Source organism: Phyllostomus discolor, chromosome 12 (genome assembly GCF_004126475.2).
Source record: "Phyllostomus discolor isolate MPI-MPIP mPhyDis1 chromosome 12, mPhyDis1.pri.v3, whole genome shotgun sequence".
NCBI classification, from domain to species: Eukaryota; Metazoa; Chordata; class Mammalia; order Chiroptera; family Phyllostomidae; genus Phyllostomus; species Phyllostomus discolor.
The window spans coordinates 3,137,262-3,163,959 of NC_040914.2; the positions used below are offsets into that span (position 1 = coordinate 3,137,262).

The 26,698-nt window shown below is 51.7% G+C and overlaps 1 protein-coding gene across 1 annotated transcript; it reads right to left on the bottom strand.

Annotated features, from left to right (window-relative positions):
- Positions 1-354: 354 nt before the first annotated feature.
- GPI (glucose-6-phosphate isomerase) lies at positions 355-24,591 on the bottom strand. The gene is made up of 18 exons (XM_028529347.2): positions 24,350-24,591; positions 23,243-23,333; positions 22,834-22,902; positions 21,327-21,446; positions 16,438-16,521; positions 16,160-16,306; positions 15,329-15,400; positions 14,801-14,845; positions 13,440-13,493; positions 4,546-4,606; positions 4,073-4,116; positions 3,772-3,924; positions 2,674-2,803; positions 2,466-2,542; positions 1,321-1,449; positions 1,041-1,116; positions 886-952; positions 355-788 (listed from the first exon to the last, which is right to left on the bottom strand). The coding sequence occupies exons 1-18, from the start codon at positions 24,469-24,471 to the stop codon at positions 650-652; spliced, it is 1,680 nt and encodes a 559-aa protein (XP_028385148.1). The 5' UTR covers positions 24,472-24,591; the 3' UTR covers positions 355-649.
- Between the last annotated feature and the right edge of the window lie 2,107 nt (positions 24,592-26,698).

A 26,698-nucleotide genomic window follows, 5' to 3' on the forward strand; every position in this document is an offset into this window, starting at 1 on the left:
TACCTTATAAAAGGAAAGAATTACCTGGGCCTTTGGCCAGGTGATGGCAGTCACCCTTGATCCAGGGATTCACCACAAACAGATGGGATCTCAGGTCAGTTTTTGAAACCATCCAGTGAACAGAAGTATACAATTCCTCCAAAGTCACAGAGGTGAGGAGTGGAAGATGGAGAAGAGGTTTGATTACAGAGGCCAGGTTGCCCCTGTGACTCTAACAGTGCCCCCCCCCCCCCCCCCCAGTCTCTTCTCAAGCAAGGGACCACCCTCCACTCTGGACCTGCTCACCACTTACAGCCAGGCCTCCGTCAAGGCACATCACTCCTTCTGCTAACTCCTGCATAAAGCACCATCTCAGGAAGCAAGAGGCTGAGCTTATAACCTCCTTTGTGGCATCTTTATTTTTCCACCTGGCACATGAACAATGTGAACGTGGGTCAGAAAAATCAGCTACACTGAAATACTCCAGCTAATTGTAAAACAGAGGGGCGAGGACATGGAGGGTGGGGTGGCAATTCCAGACCAGCTTCCTCCAAGGGCTTGTGGTCTAAGCCTGTGACCAGAGGGTGCCCTGGGCAGGACCATGCAGTGCAGACTCTGGTGAGGAGGGACAAGAAGGACAGTCACATGGGGACTGCAGCCCAGCATGGGTTTATTGGCTTATGATGGCTTCACGCTCATGCTTGATGAAGTTGATCAACCCATTGGTGGAAGAATCATGAGACGTCACTGTGCTGCTGCCATCAAGCTCAGGCTCAATTTTCTTAGCCAGCTGCTTTCCCAGCTCCACTCTGTCAGAAAGAGGAGAAAGAATGGTGTGAGGAAGGTTCAATATTGGTAGTAAAATCCACAAGCATTCCCCACCCTCTCCTTAAGTCAACAACTCACCCCCATTGGTCGAAGCTGTTGATGTCCCAGATGATGCCCTGAACGAAGATCTTGTGCTCATACATGGCTGCAGAGGGGGCAGACAGTGCACATTAGGGCTCTACCAGCCCAGCACAACTCTCCCCAAGGCGGCAGGACCTTCCCCACTCACTCACCAATCAAGGCTCCAAGAATGAATGGTGTGAGCTTGGTGAACACAATAGAGTTGGTTGGACGATTTCCTTGAAAGACCTTCAGAAAACACCCAGGGATGTCCCCTGGTTAGTTGTGATCCCTAAATCCTCAGAAGGGAAGCCCATCCTGCCCCAGAAGCTAGGATACATAGGTCTTTGAGGACAGCCCCTCCTTCTGTGTAGGACAATCTAGGCAAGCCATGAGCCCCTGCCTCGGCCCAACTCCAGTATGCCACCAGACGCCCACTTCAAAAGTGCTGACCTTGTGTGGCAACAGCTTCTCCAAGTCCTCCGGACTCTTTCCTGCAGCCTGGAGCTCCTTCCGAGCCTCCTCTGTAGACTTCCCCTTCATCAGGGCCTCAGTCTGGGCCAAGAAGTTGGCCAGGAGGATCTGATGAGAGAGATATCCAGTTATGTTTAAAAGTGCTGCCTGAGCTTTAGGCAGAGGGACAGACTGCCGGCCCCCACTCTGGAGCTTGCTGGATCAAGGGCGGGGGCAGCAAGGCACATCTGATGACACTGGAAAGTAGCTAACTACCCCTTAAGGAAGGTGTACGACTTGCCAAGGGCCCTGCTAAGAGCTTCAATGACATCTGTTCAGATCTTGAGGAGGAAAGGCATCATCTCACGTAGTTGAGCCTCAGTTTCCTCAAGTAAACAGCACTGCCTTGCAGAAGTATAGAGCAGAAGAGCCTGACTTCAAACCCAGGTCCCTGAGTCCAAAGTTGGTACCAGCAGTGACCTGTGCTACTCTGCACACCCGAGGCAACATGTGACCAGTCCTCCCCAAGGACTTTGGCAGGTGAAGAGCTGGATGATTTTCCCATTTGCTGCTGTGGTAGGGAAGGCCCTGGCTCCGTGATTTGTGCCCCTTGCTATTACATCTGGGTGTGTTACATTACACAGCAAAGGGATTTTACACATGGAATTAACATTACAGAACTTAAGATCTAGAGATTATGCAGGTGGGACCAATGTAATTACATCGGCTCTTAAAAGCAGAAGAGGAAAGCAAATGAATCAGTCACAGAGGTGCTACAGCAGAGGCGACAGGATTGAAACTTGAGTGGGACTCAACCCACCACTACTGATTCTGAGACGGAGGGGACCACGAGCCAAGGTGGCTTCCAGAAGCTGAGAGTGACCCCCAGCCGCCAGCTGGCAAGGAAACTGGACCTCGGTCCTAAGCTGAGCAGAGACTCAGAAGAGCCTGGTGGACTTGGACCCACAGAAACCAAGACAACAAACGGGTGTGGTTTTAAACCACTAAGTTTGTGTCACTTGTTATGACAGGAATAGAAAATGAGTCTCACTGAGGACGAGTGCACCAGGTCTTGAGAGCTCTGGGTGTAATGTGAGCCTAGGACAGTGTGAGGGAGGTCTGGATGGGGGCATGAGGGGTCTTACCTTGTGATGCAGACCCTTCCTTATTGGGTGCTGAGTTTGGACCGGGATGAGGAAGTCACAGGGTATCATCTTGGTGCCTGTGAAGGGCACTGTGGTCACCCAGGCGTCTACCCAGCCCACTGGGGAGAGCACTGACCTAATGGGCAGTCTGCGGTGGTAGACCCTCTCCCTCCCAGGAGCACCCGCGCCCAGGCCAGGAGGGCCCTACCTTGGTGGATGAGCTGATAGAAGGCATGCTGGCCATTGGTCCCTGGCTCCCCCCACACAATGGGGCCCGTCTGATGGTCCACACGGGCGCCGGACTTGGTGATGTACTTCCCATTGGACTCCATGTCACCCTGGAATGTGGAGAGAAACCCAGACCTCCATCTGCACGTGTTACTTCTTTGTGTGCTGTGCCCAGCTCCTGCCTGGGACGCACCAGGCACACCTGCCCTGCCCTGGCCCTGTGAGATTATCTTTTCATCTTCCCTCACCCGTGAAGACACAAGCCCACAAACTTTCTAGCTTCTAGATTACTCTGCAGGGAGGAACCACGACCAGAGCAAGGTGGACATGAAGGTTCTAGAAGACCTCCCTAAGAGCAGAAATTATTCACAAAATCTTCAACTGGTTTCTTGAGGGAGAAGCAGGCCAGCGTTCAGAGTATGAAGCCTTTGAGGGCTGTCACCTCAACAAGGTCTGGGCCTCAGAGTGTCTTTGCCCTGCCCTCAAGCAGAGGACTCTCCTCCAGGTGTTGGTGCAAGTCTGCTGTGCCTGCCCAAGGGCTTCGGGGCAGGGGCCAAGACTGTGCTAAATGAAAGCAGGGGCAGATGTGGAAGGGTTGCTGCCCAGAGCAGAGGCTGAACTAGGAGAGGGGCTCTGGGGGCTCTGGAGACTCCAGGGGGGCAAGAGGCACCACAAACTGGGGGTGAACTTGCTTTTCTGGATGGACAAAGGCAGTACGAGCCATCGGTGTCCTGACATGTGGCCCCGCCCTGACACAGGCACACAGAGTGATGTCCAAGGAAGAAATGACCTGGCTGAGAAACATGCCCGGAGCCAAGCCAGAGCCTGACCAGCCAGAGCACCGTGATAACCAGTCACGCCCCTTCCATGAAAGTCAAACTCAGTTGACCCTCAGATCAAACAGATCCTGGACACAAATATTCACTATGAGATGAGGAGCAGAGGCAGGCCTTGGTCATGCCCAAGGGTAATGGGGAAAAGGCCCCTGGAGGTGCAGGAAGTGGGTGACTGGGCTCACGGGCGTCTTAGGCCCCCCCGCAGGCTGTGCTGACCCCAAGGCCTGCCTGGCAGCTGGTACCTGCTGGAAGTAGGCAGCAAAGCGGTGCAGGTATTGGTCATAGGGCAGCATGGCATGCGTCTCACACCCAAAGAAGTTGATGTACCAGATACCCAGCAAAGCCAGCAGGACGGGGGCGTTCTTCTCCAGGGGTGTTGTGCGGAAGTGCTGGTCCTGAAACAAGAGCAGGTGGGTGGGTGCTGAGCAGCTGCCAGGGAGGGAGAGGGAGAGGAAGGAGCGGGGGGGGGGGGGGCGGGGGGGAGCCAGACCCACTGTACGTCTCTGGCCAGCCTTGGCAAAGAACACAAGCCTCTGCACTTACCATCCAGTGAGCCCCGGAGAGCAGCTGCTGGAAGTTGTCAAATCCTGTGACACAAAAGCAGCGTCAACAGAAATGGCCGTGCCCTAAGCCCTCCTGGCAGTGGGCACAGCTTCTCCTGGAACCAGGGAAAGACGGGATGTGGAGCCAGAAGGAAAAGGACCTGGAAGGAACTGGGCCTCTCTAACCAGAGCCGGCTCTGAGAGCAAAGGTGGATCTAACTCTGCCTCACGTGGGAACGAGGCCTTCCAAACCCTCCCCTGGGAAACAAACAGGATTGCAGTCGTGAGGGGCCCAGAGAATGGCCAACCTACAAACCCCAGAGAAACCTCAGTCCATCCCTCTCGACCTGAAAGAAATGTACCAGCCAAGGGAGGCAAGGCCAGCAGCCTGTGGGGGCAGGAAGATGCTCAGGGATATGAGACCACCCAACCTGAGATTTTCAACATCATCTCCCAAGCTGTAAACACACTCACCCACGTGCAGAGCTATTGAGAGTCCAATGGCTGACCACAGCGAGTAACGTCCTCCTACCCACTAAGAAAGACAGGAAAAGGTGCTGAGGAAGGGTTGGCACACCCACCCCCTCCTTCCTGCCACAAAACATGCCCCCTTAGAGCAATGCTCTTCTTCAGGTGCAGCTCAGAGGGCCTGGGCCCAACCCACCTCTGGCCAGGTGCTGGGACTAATCACAAGACCTTACCATGACTGGCACTGTCTTCTCAGACACCGAAAGACCCAGTCAGTGCCTTTTACCTGTGCCAGGTCCAGCCTCTTCAAACACTGACAGACCCAGAATCTCATACCTGTGCCCCATTTGGTTTCCTCAGACCCCGACAGACCTAGTACCTCATACCTGTGCCAGGCCCGACCTCCTCAGATGTAGACAGACCCCACGCCTCGTACCTGTGCCTTGGACACTGAGAGATCAGAATCTCATCCCTGTGCCTGGTCGTGCCTCCAGAGACACCAACAGACCCAATGCTGCATACCTGAGCAAGGCATCTTCAAATACTGATAGGCCGTATCTCATACCTGTGCCAGGTCCCACTTCCTCAGACACCGGCAGGCCCGGGCCCTCTCACCTGTGTCTAGCCTCTGTGCACACAGACAGAGCCAGCACCTCATCCCTGCACTTAGCTCACCTGCTTGGACACTGACAGATCCCAACCCCATACCGGTGCCACGCTCTGCATCCTCACACCAACGGGTTCAACTCCTCACACCTGGGCCCAAGCACGCTTCCTTGAACAATGGCAGGCCCACACCACCTACCTGGCCTTGGCACCACCTCTCAGATACTGAGAGACTCGATGCCTTAGACCTGAGCCCGGCCTCGCCCCTTCTGACAACTGACAGACCCAGCACTTCATACCTGTGCCTCACCTGCCTCTTGAGACACTCACAGGCCCCTGGACTCCCCTGATCACCTGAGCCTCAGCCCCAAGATGCACAGAGTACCTTTTCATGTACCACTGCGGACTCCACTTTCTATCACCAGAATCCTCAGAACTCCGTTCCCATCTTCCTAACAACTATTTATGGAGCCCCCAGCACATTCCTGGCACAGGAAATGGAAACAGTTCACGGGAAAGAGGTAAATGAAACCATCATGCCAATAAATGTGATAAAGAGATTCAAGTGTGTGGGAGAAAGGAAATACAGTACAGATACCAGTTATAAAAGGAATCTGAGGGGTGCCTGAGCATAGATTTGAAGAGCAGGCAGTACACAGGAAAGCACTGAGGAAAAGCATTCAAGCAGCCAAAACAGCAGATGCAAAGGTCCTGTGGCAAGAGCAGTCTTTTCTCAATAGTGAGAGAATTAATCTCCACAGAAAATGCTTTGAGTAACTTCTCACTCTTCCAAGGACAGCCCAAGGCTAGTACCCTTCTAGATGCAAAGGACATATGCTAATTTGATTCCAGTCGATGGATGCCTTAAAGCACTAGGGCTTAATTCTCCACTGGAAGCCCACTGAGATAGGCTGGCCAGAAGGAAGCACAGAACAATCTAGAAGATGAAGGAAGGAATGGGGACTGGAGGGGAAAAGCTGGAAGGCAAGGCTGGAGAAGAAAGAAGTCACGATGGGGTGAGAATGGAAGCAGAAAACCACCCAGGACCCGCAGTGGTCACCCAGAGAATGATGCTGCCCTGGGCAGTACAGATTCAGGGGGTTCAACCCAACAGGAGGAATCTGGAGGATGGGAGAACAAGCGTGGCCCAGAGGTCTCTGCCTCAGGTAATCAAGGTAAATGGTAGGGCTTTCACTGGGAATGGGTCCAGGTATGGGGGAACCTTACCTCACAGTCCCAGTTCCACCGGCCTCGCCATGCCTGACACAGGCTCTCAGATATCACCAAACAGACTCCATTCCAGAAACCAGACTGAGCAAATAGCCAGCACTCAGATTCCAGGCTGCTGACCTTGGCTGAGGCTAGGTCATCAGACCTCACTTTTTTGGAAAGCCCAGCAATGCCAGTGCCTGATTTAAGCCTCTGAAACCTCAACCTGCAGACTCAGGTCTCTGGAGCTCACCTATCTGTACAGTGGGCCTCTTAGACCACACCTTACAGATGTAGCTCCTCAGTCTGTTCAACATTCTGTGCCTCATCTGTGCCCCAGACCTTGCTTTACCTAACAAGGTATAATCTTGTCTTTTCCTCACCTGGGAAGTCAGACCCTTGCCTCCAACACTACAGACCACACCTTGGACTTGTTACAGATCCTCACGCCTCTGCTGCACCCTGAGCTCTGCCCAACCAGGATGCTGACCGGGCTCAGGGTGATCTATCTCTTACCTAAGGGCTCTCAAGATCTTGCCAGGCAGGCCCAGGTACACACACCTAGAGTCTTTTCCTTGATGGGAGCCCCACACTACCCACCTACCCATGTGCAACCCTACCACTGAAGGTCCCACCTGTGTCTGACCCACCTTCTCAGGCCTCATCAGCCACACCAATCATGCATTCCTGGGCCGGTTCCGGCCCACTCATTTCACCTAACAAGCCCAAGGATGCCAATTTGTACCTGAATCCAGGTGGCAAGAACCCACCTAAAGATCACGTTTCTCCACCTCTGCCCACGTGACCCTGGATCCATGGACTCACTGACAAAGCCAGGACTGGGCATGGCTGCAATGGCTTCCCCTGGGGGGTTAGCTCTGTCTGTCCTACTCCAGTCCTCACACTGCAGGGTTCTACACCTGTCAGAGTCAGGAGCTAGACAGCTCGGCTGATGGACCAAGTGTCACGTAGCTGTTTGAGCCTGACCCTTGCATCTCAACCTATAGACCCAGGTCCACCTTCTCTGACCCCAACTGGGACAACTCACATCTTCCAGAGAGATCTAGCTTTATCCACATGGGCTCCTAGGACTATCTTGAGAGACCCAGGTCTGCATCCTATACTTGACTATGATCTTCCAGACAGATCCTATACTACCAACACTAACAACCCTTGCTTAACTTGTGCACCAATACCTCAATGAGACGTCACAGACCTCATCAGATATGAACATCTCTGCATACCTGGGCTCCAGAGACCCCACCCAAGTGATGTAGTTTTACTTGCTGTGACTAACCCATGCTCCCCAAGCCCAACCTGTCAGACCTGGGCCAACACATCTGAGCCAGAACCATGCTCCAAGGACTTCACCTGCAGGATGCAAGTATACATACCTCTAGCTCCCAAGTTCTTGCTTGAGAACCATATCTACCTACCTGTGTCTAACTTTGGCCTCTGAGGCTCTTATAAGCCCCACAATGCTCTGCCTGATCTAGAAGGCTGCTGTACCCTGATGCTTCAGGCCTCACCACTAAGAACCAGGCGTACCTATCTTCGTCTGAATCCAACACCTGAAAGAGTCAACTCTACCTACCTATATTCAACCCTAACTCCATAAGCCTCTTAAGACATTACACTTGGCAGGCGGGCTTTGCCTACCTACCTTTGACTCTGGTTCCTCAAACCGCACTTGGTCGGCCAGCTCCACCTACCTATGGATTGATCCTGGGGCCTCAGACTACACCTGATAACCCAGCTCTACCTTGCTGTATATGACCCTGGCTCCCTACATTGTACCTAGTGGGCCAGTTCTACCTACTTGTGCTTGAGCTTGGCTCCTCAGATCACACCTGGCATGCCAGCTCTGCCTACCTGTGTTTGACTTAGGCTCCTCCAACCACAACTGGTGGGCCAGTTTTACCTACCTGTACATGACACTGGCTCCTTATACTGTACCTAGTGCGCAAACTCTGCCTACCTGTGTTTGAGCTTGGCTCCTCAGACCATACCTGGCGGGACAGTTCTACCTACCTGTGCTTGATCCTAGGTCTTCAGATAGCAGCTGTCAGGCCAACTCTGCCTACCTGTGCTTGACCTAGGCTTCTCCAATCACAACTGATGGTCCAGCTCTACCTATCTATATGTGACCCTGGCTCCTTATACTGTACCTGGTGGTCATTTCTGCCTACCTATGATTAACCCCGGCTCCTCAGACCTCACCTGGTGGGCCAGCTCTACCTACTACCTGTACTTGACCTTGGCTCCTCAGACCATACCTGTGAGCCAGCTCTACCTACCTGGAAATGACCCTGGCTCCTCATATTGTACCTAGTGGGCCATCTCTGCCTACCTTTTCTTGACTTTGGCTCCTCAAGCCACATTGGGTAGGACAGTTCTACCTACCCATGCTGGACCCTAGGTCCTCAGACAACATGGCAGCCAGTTTTACCTACCTGTGCTTGACTCTGCGTCCTCAGACTGAACCTGGCAGGCCAGCTCTACTTATAGATGACCATGGCTACTTACATTGTAGCTTGTGGGTCAGCTCTAACTACCTGTGCTTGACCCTGGGTTCCAGAACACACTTGGCAGGCTAGCTTTGCTTACCTGTGCTTGACCCTGCGTCTTTAGCCCTCACTTGACTGGCCAGCTCTGCCTACCTGTGTTTGACACTCATCCCTCAGACCTCACCTGGTGGGACAGTGCTGCTTACCTGTGTTTGATACTGGCTTCTCAGAACATACCCGGTGGGCCACTTCTATCTATTTGTGCTTGCTACTAGTTGCAAAGACTGCACCAGGTGGGCAAGCTTTGCCTAGTTGTGCCTCATCGGCTTCCAGTTCGTCAAAGGCATTCAGTTCTTACCTGAGTTTGACTGACTTTTTGGATTTCACTCATCGGACCCAGTGTAACTTGCCCTGATCCTGGCTCCCTAGACCTCACCTGGAAAACCCTGGTCTACCCACCTGTGCCTAACTTACACTGACCCACCCAAGGATACAAACCTGTGCCAGATGCAGAATCTCACCCAAGAAACTCAATTCTATATACCTGAACCTGGCCACAACTCCTCAATCTCACAGGACAGGCAGAGATGCAGTTCTACCTGCCAACCTGGACCTTACCTGAAAGATCCAGATCTCCTCACTCGTACCCAACCCCAGCTCCTGCGACCTCCCCCAACAGACCTCACTCTATCCACCTGTCTTCACTTCATACTCTCAGAGGTCATCTAACAGATGCAGTTTTTTGTAGATGAGTCTAACCTTGGCTCCCTGCCTTACCTACAAATCTACTCTACCTACCTATACCTACCTACTCTGTACTTGTGAGACAGAGTTGAATGAACCTAGCCATAGCTTTTCAGGTCACCCTACCTCTGCTCACCCTCGGTCTCACAGACATTACTCGAAAGACTCAGCTCCACCCAGCCATGCTTATTCCCAGCTACTCAGAAGTAGAACACAAACCAGGGCCTTGACCCAGGTCTTGACCTTACCTGTTCAAGACCCAAAAATACTAATCTATGTATCTCACCTCAACTCCTCCAACCTCACCTGACAGACCACTCCACATACCTGAGTGAGACCCAAAATTCACAAACCTTCCACATGGATGTAGTTCTCCATCCCTTTGCCCGACTCCAGCTTTCAACCTTTTCCCAAGGGACCCGGGACTGCCGGCCTCTCCGGTGTGCAACACCAGCACTGCTCAGCCCTCCCCTGTCCTCACCGTGGTCTCCACCTGTCAGACTAACCTCTGCCTCTGCCTCTCTTTGGCTCCAGTGTCCTTACCTGACCGATCCAGTTCTACCTAAATGTGCCTAATCTTGGCTTCTCAGGCCTCCTTAAGACACCTAGTTACACACACCTCGCCTGAGTCCGGTTGCTGAGACCTGACAGATGTGGCTCTTACAGACCACCCCTGGCAGACTCCACAGCCACCCCTTATTCGCAGTTTTGCTCCCTGCGATTTCAGTTGCCCACGGTCAACCATACAGCAAAAATATTAAATAGAAAATTCCAGAAAGAAACAATTTACAAGTTTTTAACTGCACACTGTTCTGAGTAGGGTGATCAGATCTCATGCTCTGTCCTACCCAGAATGCGAAGCATCCCTTTGTCCAGCATGACCACACTGCAGACTCTCCCCGCCCATTCAGCACTTGTAGCCATACTAGGTTGCCAGATCAACTGTCACAGCACCAGGGTTCTCATGTTCCGGTCACCCTGATTTTACTTAACAATGGCCCCCAAAGCGAGCAAGTGCTACCTATAATTCAGGTATACCAAAGAAGCCATAAAGTACTTCTTGTAAGTAAATGGGGAAAGTTCTTCACTTAATAAGAAAAAAAATTGCATGCTGAAGTTACTAAGTGCTACGGTAAAGACAAATCTTCTATCCATGAAGTTATGATGAAGAAAGCAATTGTGAAGGGTGAGTGCCATACAATAAGGTATTTTGGGAGAGAGACCACATTTACATAACATTTTTATAGCATGTTGTTATAACTGTTCTATTTTATTATTGTTATTAATCTTAAATTACTGTTATTAGTAATCTCTTACTCTCCCTAATTTATAAATTAAACTGTACCATAGGTGTGTATATATATATATATGAAAAAGCAGTATATATAGGGGTCAGTACTATTCAGTTCCAGGCATCCACTGGAGTCTTGGAGCGTATTCCTTTAGATAAGGGAGGATTGCCATGCAAATCTAACCTGACCAGACAATTCCCTCAGAACTGACAGATTCCTGGCCGCTCACCTCAGCCTCAGAGAAACCTGGTGAGAGCCACTGTGCCACGGAGTGTCTGAGTGACTCATGCCTCAGACATATCCTGCAGACAAGGGTCTCTAGACTTTTATCTACCATGAGCCTCTCAGACCATGAGGTACCAGCGTAGCTCCTCAGCTGGTTCACCTGCCTGTTTCCCAGACCTAACTCTCCATTCCTCACCTTTTACCACCAGGTGCATTCCCACCTCTCTCTCTCTCTCTCTCACATGTGCCTCAAACCCCACTCCTCAAACCCCACCCCAGCCAGACTCTGTGCCACAGGCCATGCCTTGGCCTGGTTAGGGAACCTTGAGCTCTGCCCTATACACCTGGTCAGAGAGCCAGTTGGCTGACCCGGCTCGGGGTACTTACCCCATGTTTTTCTTATCTGGAGTTCTAATCATTGATGCAGACTTCTCAGAACTGACTAGAGAGACCACAGTGTATGTACCTGTACCAAGCCACAGATCTAAACCTCAACTCACAGATCCAGATTTAAATACCTCTATGCAGCTTGAGATGCTCAGACCTCGCTTGAAAGAACCATTCCTACTTACCTGTGTCTCCTCCAGAATTCAAAGACCTGTATCTTTTACCTATCCTGGCACCTCCTGGAACTCACCTGTACCTATACTGGTTCCTCTTCAGACCTCACCAGGCAAAATTAGCTCTTCAATGCATGCTGACTGGCTGAGCCCTGACACAATTTACTGCCATGCCCCTGCCTGATCCCAACACAGGAAACTGCCCCATGACCTACCTCAACAGATGGGGCCTCACTTTCCATACCTCTGCCAGACCTTACCTCAGAGCCAATGCAATATCCCTATGTCTGTCCTGACTCCTCTGCCTCACCTGAGACACTCTAACTCCAGAAACTTCACCCGTCCCTGTTCTTGGCTCCTCAGGCGTCAACATCTCAATTCAACAATGTACACTTTCAGTGAACCAGGCTACTGTCTGGACTGGCCTGGAGGCCTCCACTGTGCCTGGCTACCCGCTAGCCAGCTGGAGCCCCATGTTTCTATGCCCAAGTGTCATTCCTAGGCGTTACCTGAGAGACACAGTCCTCTCCCTAAGCCACACCCCAACTCATCTCTGCCCGCTGAGCAGTTACGGGCACTGAAAACCCAGACTGGGACACAACACTGCTCTGCGAGGCTCCCTGGCTAGCAGGAGCATCCACATGTCCCTGACCACCATTCGCTCAGGCTCCAGGTCCCGGGGAGGAGGTGAAAGGTACCTCCCCTCCTTTGTCAGGCATGCAGCCTTTGTTAGAAGCTGCAGTCTCTCTCCACCGGGCTTCCTCATCTGAGCCACTGGGTGTAGAAAATGATTTGAGTGACTTCTCAATTCCTCCAAGCACGGTCCATAACTAGTTCCATTATAGAAAGAAGTTAACTCATTACACACAACAGATGCCTTAGGCTTAATTCTCTCCCAGACTCCTCAGCTTTTAGAGCTTTCAAAGGTTACATTTGTGAATAATGCCACCATGCAAAGAGCTTCCAGGCTAAAGGCCTGGAAACAGTCCCAGTGGGTCAAGCCCTCTTTGGTACGTCTGCCAGGGTCATGCCCACTGCAATCACAGCAGCACACCCTGCACTGGACCGCTGCACCCCAAACCTTCCCTGCTTTCCACAGCCAGAGCCCTTCTCACACCCCTGCTGCTCTCAGCCACACTGCAAGGACAGCTCTTGCCCGCTGTTTGGCACCAGCTATGGCTCTAGCAGAGATGAGTCTATGGGACCACCTGTTACTTGAGTGGCCTGCAGCTCTACCACTCAGCCTAGGTTTGCTCTGCAAGCTGCATGGCCAGGCCCTACCCAGGCCCAGAGCCTGGTGCCTCCCCTCTTTGCCACCCTCCAGCTGTTTGTGCAGCATCTTTCCAGGTCTGCCTGGCCATGCCCCCTGCCTCTACCCTGGCCCTTGGCCTTTTCAGCTTGTGGCTGTAGTTCCTGAGAAAGGTCATCACTGAGAATAACTCACAACCTGAGCTTCCTGAAGCGGGTAAGGACAGCTCCAGTTACCCCACTGTGGGTGCTGCTGGCAGGCACCCAGGGGACTGTCACCATGTCCTCACAAGCTTGGCCCACCCTTGGTGGAAGTGGAGCTCTCATCCTGACTGGGCTGCTCCTGCCCCACAAGCCTCTCTGAGGGCCTCTTGGCTTTTCTCAAAGCCAAGCATGCAGCAGGTGCTCAATAAACGTTGCCCTGACCCCATGGGCCCCTTATCTGTGCTCACCGGTCATGACTTAGCAAAGGACACATAATTAACCCAGCAATAAGTGCCTTTACTTACATCCCAGAACTCGAACATGTTTTGAGGATCAATTCCAAACTCCTTCACTTTGGGCTAAAAGGGACAAAGGGAAAGGGAAAGAAGGAAGCATGTATTAGCTGGGCAAGAACAGGAGCTCCAGGGTAAAAGGGGTTGTGCATTCCAAGACACGGGAGTACCCCCACCTTCCAAAGAACCCCAGATGGGGCAGGGCTGCAATAGCCCAAGAGTCCAGGACAGGGACTAAGAGCTGCCATCCTGCAAAGCTGGACACGAAGCCAGCTCAAATCCAGCACACCAGTGGCTCAGCACCTGGGAGGCCTTCCTGCTGAGGAGGCTGCACACCCAGTATGAGGACTGGACCTACACGCTGCTCTGGCAAGACCTACCTACATGCCTGTCAGGGTACCAGAGACTGACCCCGCAGGACATCTGGGAAACAAAGCCTAAGACTGGAACCCAAGCCCTGCCAGGGGCTACCTCCCAGGCCAGGGCCACACAGCCAGGACATTTACCCAGCCCTTCCAAAATCTGGGTGGTGACTCTACCAACGAAGCTTCCAGGGGACAATCAATCCTATTCCTCAGGTGCCCCAGTCCCCCAGGCAGAAATGCCCTAGTAAGCACTCTGAGCTCTGCCTGCAGGAGCCAGACAGTCATACTGTGGTTAGCCAGCATAAAGATGGCTTCCTTTCTCCCACAACAGGCAGGTCCGCCATGGAGGCAGGAAGGGTGGAAGGAGTAGGAGGGAGCAGTCAGGAAGACCTGGGTTTGGTTCCAACTCGGACACAGCCTATTACCAAGCCCACCACACAGCCAGTGCTCACAAGGCTTGCTATAGTTGTTACTCCTGGAGCTCCCCCACCCCCCACCGGCCCTAGCTGGCCCACTCTACTTTGCATAACCTTTGGCCAACCAGTCTGTGAGAGCTGGTGGGCAGGTGACCCACATTCTAATCCTGGAAATCACTGGGCAAAAAGTTACATCCCTTCACTGGGGCCAACACCCTTATGTGAGAAATGAGATGCAACCTCCACCCCTGGCCAGCATTCCCATTTGGGGAGAGGCTGGTGGCAGGGTAGCAGAGGCCTGGGGAGGTCACGTGTCTGGAGTGTTAGGCCTGGGGGATGGATGGGGTTGACACAATCTCATTGGCTACAGAACCCTCACTGGAGCTGCAGAGACTGGATGGGAGAATGCAGAAAAGACAAAGAGTCTGTAGCTTTCATCCCTCATAGGCGACTAACCCTCATACCCCATTAGCCGAGCCAAGATCCCCGAACCCGTGAGCCACATCTTGGCATGCGTATTCTGAAAGGCCTCGCCCTTGCCCAGGCTGGGCCCTTGCTCAGAGGCAGTCTGGGGGCCCACATGGGTACTTACCGTGTTCGTAGACAGGGCAACAAAGTGCTTCGCAACAGCTGACGGCTACAAGAAACAGAGCCAAGTTCACTGAACCCATCCCAGGGATCCTCCCAAGGGACAGAATACACCCATCTCCAGAAAAAAAACAAGCTTCTTATTTCTGAGGCTATTGGAGGAGCCCCACCTCAAGGTCAAGAGGACAGAGGGGCCGGAGGCCAGCTGGCCCATCTTACCTCACTAGCATACAAGGCCCAGGAATGGCCCTCCCCACAAAGTGGGTGTGGCTGGGGATAGAGAGGATCCCACAGGACCAAGGGGCCTTAAAAGAAGGGCCCCTAGCCAATTAGATCAGGTTCTGCCACGTCTGGTGTTATCTGTGGCTGGCAAAGCCAAATATCTTAACCGGAAAAGTCAGGCACCAGAGAGGCTGCCTCCTGTTATACAAAAGGGGCTATAGGACTTGGCTCAGCCACTTAGGTGGATGGGCAATCCCTCCCACCCATCCTTCCTGGCCTACACGCTGCCCACTGCCCACCCACCACTCACATCCTTGGCCGACTGGAGAAGCCAATCCTTCGCTGTCTCTGCATTCGTGATGGTCTCCTGGGTGGTAAAAGTCTGCAGCCAGAGAGTACGACAGTTGGTCTCAAGCTCAGGGCCTATGCAGTCTTGAACCAGGGCTCAGCAGCAGAGGCTATGTGGGTGCCCAGTTGTCACAAGGAGCAGTACATGACATCATATAACACCTATCCACATGTCCACAAAGCCATGATGACTGGCTGTGTCAGGCTAAAAGGGGCCTGGAAGTAGCAGCATCACCCTGTGATTCCAGGACTCCACAACCAGAAGGAGGGCAACCCTAGTAAGAGCCACAACCCACCCTCCTTCCCCCGATCCCCACCACAGCTCCAAGGCCGGAGCATCTTCAGGGAGAGGGGCTGCAGCCACGCCTGGACCTCCCTTCAGCCCAGGCTAGGCTGTATCTCAGAACCCAGATAGAATCCTTAATATATTGTGTGCATTAACAAGACTGAACAGCATAAATGACAACAACAAAACGTTCACATTATCTGAGCACGGCTCTGGGATCAGAAAGGAGCAGACACTGGGGACAGATCTCTAAGGATGAGAACAGTCCCAGACTGAGCAAAGATCCCACAAAGCAAGTAAGTGTGGCCTGAAGACCCGGATTCAAACTGATCAGTCCAGGCTTCCATGAGGTAAACAGTGCTTGCTCCTAGACAAGGAGCCGTCTGAGGGCAGCTGTGCCAACCCAATTCACAAAGCATAGTTCACTCAGAAGTCTTGGGGAGGGTCCCATGCCCTGCCCTCACCCCAATACACACAGGCAAGCCAGGCTGGGTTTGAGGCCCGTACCTTGGAAGCAATGATGAACAGGGAGGACCCAGGGTTCAGGTTGGCCAGGGTTTTGGCTATGTGGGTCCCATCAATGTTGGAGACAAACCAGACCCGGGGGCCTCCTGAAGAGTACGGCTTAAGAGCTTCAGTCACCATGAGGGGTCCCTGTGGGGAGATGCAGCATCAGAAAACAAGATTCCAGGGCCAAGAGGTAAGGACAGCCAGGTCCCCTCATTGGAAAAACCAAGGCTCTAGATGGGACCCCTCACCCCATCCCAGGACCATCCTCTCCTTACCAGGTCAGAGCCACCAATGCCAATGTTGATGACGTCTGTGATGGACTTGCCCGAGTAACCCTTCCAGTCACCGCTGCGGACGCGCTGGTACAGAACAAGAGATGTGATCAGCCCACACCCGTGAGGATAAGCTGCTGCTCAGAAACATCATTACTTCTGCACCCGTACACCTCAGTCCTAACTTCCGGGCCCTTGTGGGGGCCTGTTGAGTGGCAGATCTCTGCCACACTCAACCCCAGCTATTTCATCAGCAGCAAAGTGGGATGACATCCCCACCTCACAGAAACATAGTCGGGATTTATAAAACAAGGACAAACTCTCAGCAGAACCCAATACATCAGAGGCCAAGAGACATGAAACACCAACTACTGTGACTGGTCTGTACCGGAAAAAGGAATATCAGACCGGCAGCCAACCTCCATGATTCTTGCCTCCTGGTATTCACACCCCAGCAGAGACCCAATGCTCAACAGGGCTGACCTGTGCACCCCTTAGGGTGCCACAGACATGACAGAGCGTGACTTCAGAAGCTGGGGCATAAAAGGCCTTGCAGGTTCAGCCTTTCTCTCTCTATCACTCACTTTTGGTGAAGCCATCTACTCTGTTGTAAGGACACACAGGCCATCACGGGAAGAAGCCCGAGTGGCAAGGAACTGAGGTGGTCTTCCAACAGCCGGGGCCAATTCACCAACCATGAGTGAGAGCCACCTTGGGAGAAGATCCTCCAGAACCCACCAAGCACTCAGATAAGTGCAGCCTTGGCAAACATCCTGACCACACTCTCAAGAGAGACCCCCAAACCAAGACCAACCAGTTAAGCCACTTTATAATTGCTGACCCATAGAAACTATGTGAAATAAATGTTATCTTAAACCAAGTCTGGGTATAATTTGTTATATAATGATAAATAACCAATGCAGACTTTGATACCAAAAATCTCTACCAAAGTAGAATACTGCCATAACAAAAACCAAAAGTTTGTGGGCAAAAGCTAAAAGAACCTTGAGGATAGAGTTGGAGAAAGCCTAAAAAAATCACTGGGAGAGACTGTGAGCAGAAGTTCGATAGTCCTCAAACAGGTTGCTTACGTGGATTTCAAGAAAAGGGAGGAAAACATCATTGGAAATCAGAGGAAAAAGAATCCTTGTTACACACTGGCAGAGCCGCCTGCATAGGCAGGGAAAGTAAAAGACACACCTGTGTATGATCTGGGTGCTCTAGCTACCAAGATTTTCGCTGTATTAAAGGAACTGCCTGGATTTTTGGTGCTTAGAGTAAAAATACAAGAGGAGAGAAATAAGCCAAAGGAAAAACTTTTAAACAAAAAGGAGCCAGGGATTGCTGGGTTGAAAATTCCCAGCCTCTCCAGCAAGCAAGTGATACTAAAGTTAAGAGCAAGCTTCTTGGCAAAGACCAAATGAGGGGCACTGTCACAAAAGCACATTGTAAAGGCAAAGCTGAGAGTGGAGCTGTAAAACCCTTTGTTAAGGCCTCAGAAAAAGCTAAGGCTATAACATGGAGAACCCTTTGGTCAAAGATAAGGCTTCTAAGAAGCTCAAGAATACTGTCACTGTGGTCTCAAGAGAAGGACTTATCTTGAAGAAATTTGTGGGTATTGCTTTTGTCTAGTGGAGTGAATTCACCCCATAAGTTTCATAGGAGTTTTCATAAGAGACCCAGAGTTTTTAAGATAACTGAATTGTCAGAAACACCACCAACTTGGACTACAAGGGACAGAGATGGTACAAAGGGAAAAGAAGCCTTTGGATACCCACATTTCTACAGGCAATAAGCAGGCTGAGAGAACTGTGCAGTTGCAAAGAAAGCACCTTTCATGTAAAAGGGATCAATGAAGGCAAAGCCAAAATCCCTAAGGAATGATTCCCAAGCCTTGAGTGCTAACCAAGCAAAGTTGCTTTGGACCAATGGGTCCTATATGCCCCCCATTCCCCCCTCTTTTTGAGAAGGAATTATCCTAACAGTTATCATATGCTTATCTCATCATTGTATTTTGGATATGTGAGGGGGTAAATAACTTGTCTCTTTAATCACATGTCTTCAAATCAAAAGGAACTGTATTTATGCTGTATTGAAAGAAATTCGGGTATTGGATGCCTGTACCTAATTCAGAGGGTGAGGCCTTGACTTCTAGCTGAAACTCTAATGTACTATCACCTCGGAAGGTGAGAAGGGATGTTCTGCATGTGGAAGGAACATGATGAATCACTGGGAGCCGAGGGCAGAGTACAGTAGCCAGCTTCCAAGATGGTTCCCCACGATCTCCACCTCCTGGCACTGCATTCATGTCCTTGTGTGGTCCCTGCCCACTCTGATCGCAGCTGACCGGTAAAACCAATAGGGCATAACAGAAATCGAAGAGTGTAGTTTTATATGCCAGCTCATAAAAGACCTTGAGGCACTCTAGAACATTCGCTCTGGGGAAAATCAGCTGCCTTGTCCTGAGAACCCTCAAATGGCCTGTGGAGAGGTATACCAGCTAAGGAACTGAAGGCTCTCAGAACCCAGCACTAAGTGCTAGTGAGCCACCTGGAAGCCGATTCTGCAGGCCCAGCCTCTAAATGAGTGTGACCTTGCCCTGGCAACATAGCTCAGTTGGCTGGAGCATTGTCCCGATGTGCTAAGGTTATGCGTTTGATCCCTGGTCAGGGCACATATGAGAATTCAACCAATGAATGCATAAATAAGTAGAACAAAAAAAATGAGGTTTCTCTGTCTCTCTCTCTCAAATCAATACAGTCAATCAATCAGTGTAACCTTGGGCCAACATCTCAACTACAACCTTATGAGGCCTGAGGCAGAACCAGCCAGCAGAGACACTGCAAATTCCTGCTTCACACAGATATTGATTGTTGTTTTTAGCTTCTAAATTCTGGAGTAATTTGAAGACCCAGCAACTTTTATTTTTGCTTTAAATAATAAAGTAATCCACCTATGAAAAAATTTCCATCCATACAGAAAGGAAGTAAGTTGCACATTTTCTCAACTTTCAATCTCACTGTTACAGTTTTCTTATATTTAAGTGTCTCAGAGGGGGAAATGTGTCTATCTTTAATAAAACCACATGTACACTTTATTTGATCCGATGGTATTTTACAACATGTGCCAATTCTGTAGCTTCCTTTTTAAGCTTCAGGGTATATCCAGAACAGCACAGCAGGTCAATGCAACTGTAGCTCCCTAATTCCTCATGGTGCTTCCTAAGTCCTATAGTATACGAACATACACTATTTTACTGATCAGTCCCCTCTGATAAATGAGCTCAGGTTGTTTCCAGTTTTTGCCATTACAATCAAGGTCATGGCAAACACCCCCACCCAATCTCAGCAAACCTTTAAGAGCACAGCCATGGGGAGTGTTTCTCACCATGGAATCGCTGCCATTCAGCAGCTTTTTTATACTATAAATACCCCATTAGTCTGAGTCAGGTACTCCAGCAGCCAGCTGTAAGGAAGGGCTTTCCTGGAAACAGCTCCCCAGACAGCCAGTGGCACACTCTCCACAGGACATTCCTGAGCTTTATTTCTTTATTTTTAGAGAGAGGGCAAGGGCAGGAGAAAGAGAGAGAGAGAAACACTGATCAGTTGCCTCTTGCACGCCCCCAACCTGGGACTGGGTCTGCAACCCAGGCATGTGCCCTGACCGGGAATTGAACCAGAGACCTTTCACTTTTCAGGCCACGTGCCCAACCAATTGAGCCACACCTCCAGGACCTGAGCATACAATGACTGATCGAACTTCTAGAGCAGCAGGCTTCCCAGGCATATCAGCTCCGCCACTCAAGCAGATAGCTGGAACAGTCCTTCCTCACACTCAAGGGCCATCACACATATCAACCACTATTAAGGAACATTCTGGAAACCAGATTCCCATCAGGATCCCAAGCCTTTTTCACCCCGGGGAAGTACTGCTTATTCGGCTGCCAGGCCTCTAGGATTCATGCCCAGATGACCTCCTGTCATTTCAGGTCTGAAAATGGAGCTTAGCCAAAGCAACCAGACTTTGACCAGCCACAGGGGGTCACTGCTTTCAGGTACAAGCTGACTGGAGCCCAGATGATCACTCCCAGAGCACACATAACGAAGGTGTATACGCCCACACAGACCGACAAGCCCACACACATCACCCTTGTACTCCAGGCTCGAGGACACCTGCCACCCACTGCAGAATCACTCCTGGGAAAGGCACCGAGGCAAGGGTTGGTGTGGCGAAACCTCTTGCTGGTCTGAGGCTGCACCTCTGCACCCCCACTTAGGAAACATTATGCGCGTTAGCACTGCCATAGGGACATCTGTTACATATTTAAAAGTACAAGTAAGCTGCAGGACAGCAGGTGAAAATGAACCTGTAACTGTGTGTCCGCATGGGTATGTGCATATTTCCAAAAGGAGACGACGGATACACGCATATGTGCAGAGGAAGCCTTTGGAGAGTTGTCTAGGGGTGTGGGCAAGGAAATTTTAAAACATTCATTTTTATCTAGTTCTAGAGTAGCAATAAAGGCACATGACTACAGAGATTACAAACAGCAAGTCTGTTCCCCACTCTCCCATCCATCAGGAGCCTCACTTTTCCTTTCAGATCTTAGCCACTGGCCAGTTTGACCATGCGCCCACGGGCGTCTATGGCTCAGGAGGGAAGCTGCTCTACTGCTGCCAGTGGTGGGTTTCCTCAGAACAGGGTCAGGGAAATCCGTGCTCTAGCAGAGGCCCCAGGGGCCAGCGATCACACAGATTGCTCCCACCTCAGGCTGCAGTGAGGGTTGGAGTGCTCTATAAGGAGAGTGGAGGAGGGGTGGTCCACCAGGACCCCCAAATTCCCAATATATGGATACATCCAGCTAAGGGCAAGCCCAGCCCAAAGCTGCTTACCTGACAGAAAGACTTCATCTTCTCAAGGACCCTGTTGACCTCTGGCATCACATCCTTGCCATCCACCAGAGTGGGTGTATTTGACCGGTTCCGCAATGCCACATGCAGCACTGCCCGATTCTGGGGACAAGAGTCAGAGTGAGAAGATCCCCAGCCCAAGGCAGCCACACTCCCAGCTGGGCATGGAGCATTGTGGCCCCGAGAGTCAGCTCGATCCCTCGAGGTCTCTGTCAGTACCACGGTCTCATACTGAGAACCCACTATGTGGTTCTGGAAGTAGAGGTTACCCTAGGCCCCAGGGAAGGAAGGCGTGTGCCACTGTCTTACGTGCTGCAGACATCACAAGGGAATGGAGACTGGAACCCGCCTCCCATAGGCCCTGGGGCCCATAGTTATTCAGTGCGTGAAAAGCCAAGGAAAGAGGAACACTGAGGTGACAACACAGGGCAGAGATAAGCAATGGCTTCAGAGGACGTGGGCTCACGAAGCCTAATGCTGGCTCATCTTCCTGATGAGAGTACACAGTATTTGCTGGCGTCTTTTAAAAAGTGGCCCCAGGCCCCTGAATATAAGGCAAAGCACGAAACTTAAGCTTCCCTTACCAAGCAGCCCCATCTCCCCAAATGCCAGAAATGAACTGGACCCTAGTCTGTGATAGGCACCAGGCAGCTGGACTTCTCATGTGAGAGCAACAGTCTCACTAAGCTGAAGCCAACAGAGGAGTCCTTGAGGGAAACATATCTGAAAACACCAGGTAGGTAGGAAAGAGATGATCTGGGGACTCCAACCCAGGGAGAAGCTCACTACCCTGCTCAGCCCCACCCCTGTCTCACATTCAAAAGGCAAATGCACCCCTCCAGGAAGCCCTCCTGGATTTCAGTCTCTCTCAGCCTAGCCCAGTAATGCAAGACAGGTTGTGTTTGAATCCTGGCCCTGCCTCTTTAAAGATATGACATCTTGGATAAGCAACTTGACCTCTGAACCTCAGGTTCCTCCTGTGTAAAAGGAGGATACTATTCTGAGGTCTAGCCTTTGAGTGCTCAGTGATTATCAGGCCCCCAGGCTTCCACAGCCATTCAGGCACAGGGCCCCCAAAGCCCGGCCTCACCGCTGCTTATTATTCCTACCACTGAGGAGGTTGACCTTTTGCCATAAGATTTTTCTTTTTACTAATAAAACTTGTGGCAAAGCTGCCTCAAAGCTAAGTTCTCCAAGTATACCTTGAAAAGCCCTCTCCCTACAGGCTTAAGATGTGCTCTCCCTAGGCAGACACCAGGACCCATTCCATCTCTCCAGATCCAGACTATCAGTCTTGGGGAAGACACACCCCAACTTGCTGGAGAAAACAGGCCTTCAGGCCCCTTGTTAAGCAAAAGTGTTGCCTAAGAGGAGGGGTGAAGACACAGTGAGGCTAACGGTCAGCAAGGCTAACGGTCGAGTGAACTCTAAAGGGAAGGAAGAGGCCCTGGAGGACCTGAGGAGTCTGGTGCCACCCAGGCCTGCTCACCTCAGTGAAGTTGATCTTCTCACCAGAGAACATGTGGTCCCGGGCAGCCTCTACACCCCTGGACTTGGCCTGCAAAAAGAAGACACTAAGGCCTAGTTCTACCCATGTTCGCCAACAAGAGTCCAAGCTCCCAAGCATAAGGCCTGGTACAGCCCCAGGTGGGGCTGGCAGACGGTCGCAGCCTGGTGCCACCGCCACCCCCCCACCCCTGACCACCACACTGCCTAGGAAGGGTCTGTTCAGAACCTGAGCCCAGACCAGGAGCTCGGAGCCCTGCACTGGCACACAGGCAGCCTCTGAGGTCCACCCAGAAGGAAGTAAAGATGCTCAAGGATGTGGGGTTCCTAGGAACCCAGCTTGCCCACCCCTCCATGGGACACAGGCCAAGCCTCCCACAGCAGAACATTACCAGGTCCACCAGCATCTTCATCACACCTTCTGTCACAAGGTTCTTGGAGTAATCCACCAGAATACGTCCACGGTTGGTATTGAGTGTCAAGCTGCAGAAAGATGGCATAAGCCATTCATCACCACCCCAGGTTTCCCCCACCCCAGCTTGCTCTCAGACCTGAACTGCTTCCAAGAAAAAAAAAAATCCTTCTTGTGCCATACCCCAAACAGGCCTCAGCTGCCCAGCACAGAGGTGGTGTCTGTCACCCTCCTGCCCACCAGGATGAACGGCAGCAGCAGCAGACTGAAAAGGGCCACCCCTTGAATGAAGATGCTGTCTCTCTGGGTGAGGAGCCATTCCTCTCCTGAAACTGAGCTGGGGGATGGGAAGATAGAGAGCTAGGTGCACTCCCCCTCCCCAGTGCAGCTTCCACTGTGCGGCTCAGCTTACAGAAGGGCCCAGATGGCAGGGCTAGCCATCAGGGACTTCCGACCTGGAGCCCCAGACCACCTCTGCCCTACACAACAGCACGCTGGGCCCCATTCCCGCCACCCCCCAAGATGTCCTCTAATAGGCTCGTTTTCATTTCCTGGTCCTTCACAAGTCTCTGGACCTAGCCTCTTCTGCCAGAATCACGTCCTCACACCTCCACCATTCCACCAAGCTCCCTGCAATCCCCCGGGTCTGCCCCACCCTGACTGCACCCGGCAGACGGTCCCTAGCTCTCAGCCAGGAGCGACGGTGAGGGACAGCCCTTCACCGCCAGCCGCGTCAGCGAGGGCCCCCTCCGCACAACAGCCAAAGGAGTCCCTTCTCGAGGGGGCTGCAGGGTGGCGACAGAAGGAGGGTGAGGGGGATGTTCCCGTAGAGGGGAAGGCGCTAAGGGGCCTACTTCTCAGGACCAAACAGCCCCGGGACCACCTGCGAGTCTCCGGAACCTGCTTCAAGGAGGCGTCAAGGACGAAGTGTGGCCTGAGCCCTGATCCGTGGCCTGGGGCCCCCAAGGACCGCCGGCCCGGCCCTCGGCCCCGGGCCCTCACCCTGCACACTTTGAGCGGGTGTGCTGTGGCTCCGCGCGCCCGGATCTCGGCCTGCATGCCCCGCCGGCCTGTGGCCCGCGCGCACCTGAAGCGATTGAAGCGTTCCTTGTCCCCTTCGAAAAGGTGGCGCAAGTTCAGGTCAGAGCCGTGCTCACGGTACCAGTCCTGCAGCTTCTGGAACTGCGGATCCTTGGTGAGCGCGGCCATGGCGAGAGGAACTGGGAGCACGGGTTGGGACGTGGGCGGAGGCGCAAGTAGGGCGGGCGACGCGCAGCTAGCGGGGTTTGGGAGCAGCGGTCTTTATGGCGCAGGCGCCCGGGCCCGCCCCGCCCACCAGGCCACGCCCTCAGCGCCCTCCGGACGACCTTGGCAGCAGCCTGACTCTGGGGCCTCCCGCTAGTCTCTCCCTGCAACAGGGTGGCCACTTATTGTACCCTCCAGTGATCCTTGCCTGGATGTGACTGAGGGACAGAAGCCGAGCTCTCCGTGCCCAGGCTGCTTCATTCGTTCATTCATTTAACACAACTCTGAACACTTTCCGTGTTACAGATGGTGCTCCAGGTGCTGTGGATACATAGTGACATTTAAATAAGTAAAATATGTGGTACGTCAGATGCTGGTAAGTGTTATGGAGAAACGGAAAGCTTGAAAGGGTGCTGGGATCGGGGGTTGAAAGTTTTAATGGAATGGTCAAGGGAAAATCATTAATGAGATGATGTTTAAGCAAAAGCCTGAAGAGGGTGAGAAAGTGAACCAATGGGATATCTGGGGGAAAGTGTTCAGGCAAAGAGAAGAACAACCGCAGAATTCCTACGAGCAGCATGCTTAGATGTTTCAGAAGCAGAAGGAGGCAAGTTGGCTAGAGTGGAGAGAAGAAGGGGAGGGTGATAGAAGATGAGTCAGAGAGGGAAGGCAGGCAACATGATTGCACTCACCTTGCAAGTCATTGTGAGAACTTGAGTTTTTATTCTGAGAGAGATGGGAAGGCACTGAAGGGTTCACAGTAGAGAAGGGACATCATCCCACACGTTTTACAAAGGATCAGACCCACAACTCAGCAGGAAAGGAAATAAGGACAACAGATAGAAGGCCACTGCAATAATGCTGGCCAGGAACAAAGGTGGCTTGGGGCAAGGCAGTAGGAGTGGGCATGGTGATCTGGATGTATTGTGAGTGAAGAACTAACCATTTCCTGGTGAGAGAAAGCGATTGATCAAGAGTAACATCCAGTTTTCTAACTGAATTCCTGGAAAAATGGAATTGTCATTACATCTTGCAGAGATGCAGGTTTTGGGGGAAAGATCATAATCTTAGTTTCAGACATGTTGAATTTTCAAAACCTATCTGACATCTAAGTGGAGATGTTGAGTTGAGTATTTATGCCTGGGGTGCAGGGGAGAAAAGTTCCAGTTGGAGGAAGAACTTGGGAGTCATCACTGAATAGAGAACATTTGAATTACACACTCTAGGTGAGAGTTTGAATGAGAGGGAGTGAATATAATCAGAGAGGAGAAGGGGCACCAAAACTGGGCACTCAAGTGGAGCTTCTTCAGTGCTGGTTCCCTCGGAGAAGCTCGCGGTCCAGGCATGTGCCCTGTCCTGCTGCAGTCCCGAGTGTAGTTCTTCTTCCCACCCACCTCCCAGCTCCCTACAGTTGATGCCACCTCTGGCCTCTGCAAGTGGCTTTTCTCACCTTGCCCAGAATGATCTGGGGTCCTAAAGATGAAGAAGAAAAATAGAGAGGGCTTAAAAACTGAAGAAATGAGTGGTCACAGGACTTTGCAGGGAACAACCCTGTCCACATGACCCTTATTTACTCAAAGGAGTTTCGGATCAACTATCAACTCACATGTAACTGAGCTTCCCATGTCCAGCACAACTGTGACAGCGCTCAGTAGCATCTGTTCTGCTAGAGTGCACGAGAAACACTCCACCCAGAGTTTCCCACCCAAGCCAGTTTTACTTGTCTGCACAGAACAGCACTCCCACCCCTAAACCCTGTGTTTCAGAACAGAACCTCATCTAATAGACAGCCAGTCTCAACCACTGCATATCATCCACTTGCTTTCTGATTCCCTGAATGACTTCTAGACCAACACACTGACTCCTTTTTCTAGTAGGCTATTTTTGGTGACTATGATGCACATCTCTTGTCTTTGTCCAAAATCACTACCTCCACCCTTGTGTTTCTTCCTCTGACTCCTTGATTGCATCAGAGATGAACACATGACCTAAGTCAGCCAAACAGGGTCTTTTTCTGAGACCCTGGTGGCAGCCCCACAAAATCCCAGCTTCTTTTAACTTGTATTTTTAAAATATTTTATTTATTTATTTTTATTTTTTAATGACTTATTTTTTTTTAGAGAGGGGGAGGGAGGGAAATAGCAATGTACAAGAGATACATCAATTGCTTGCCTCCTGTGTGCCCCCTACT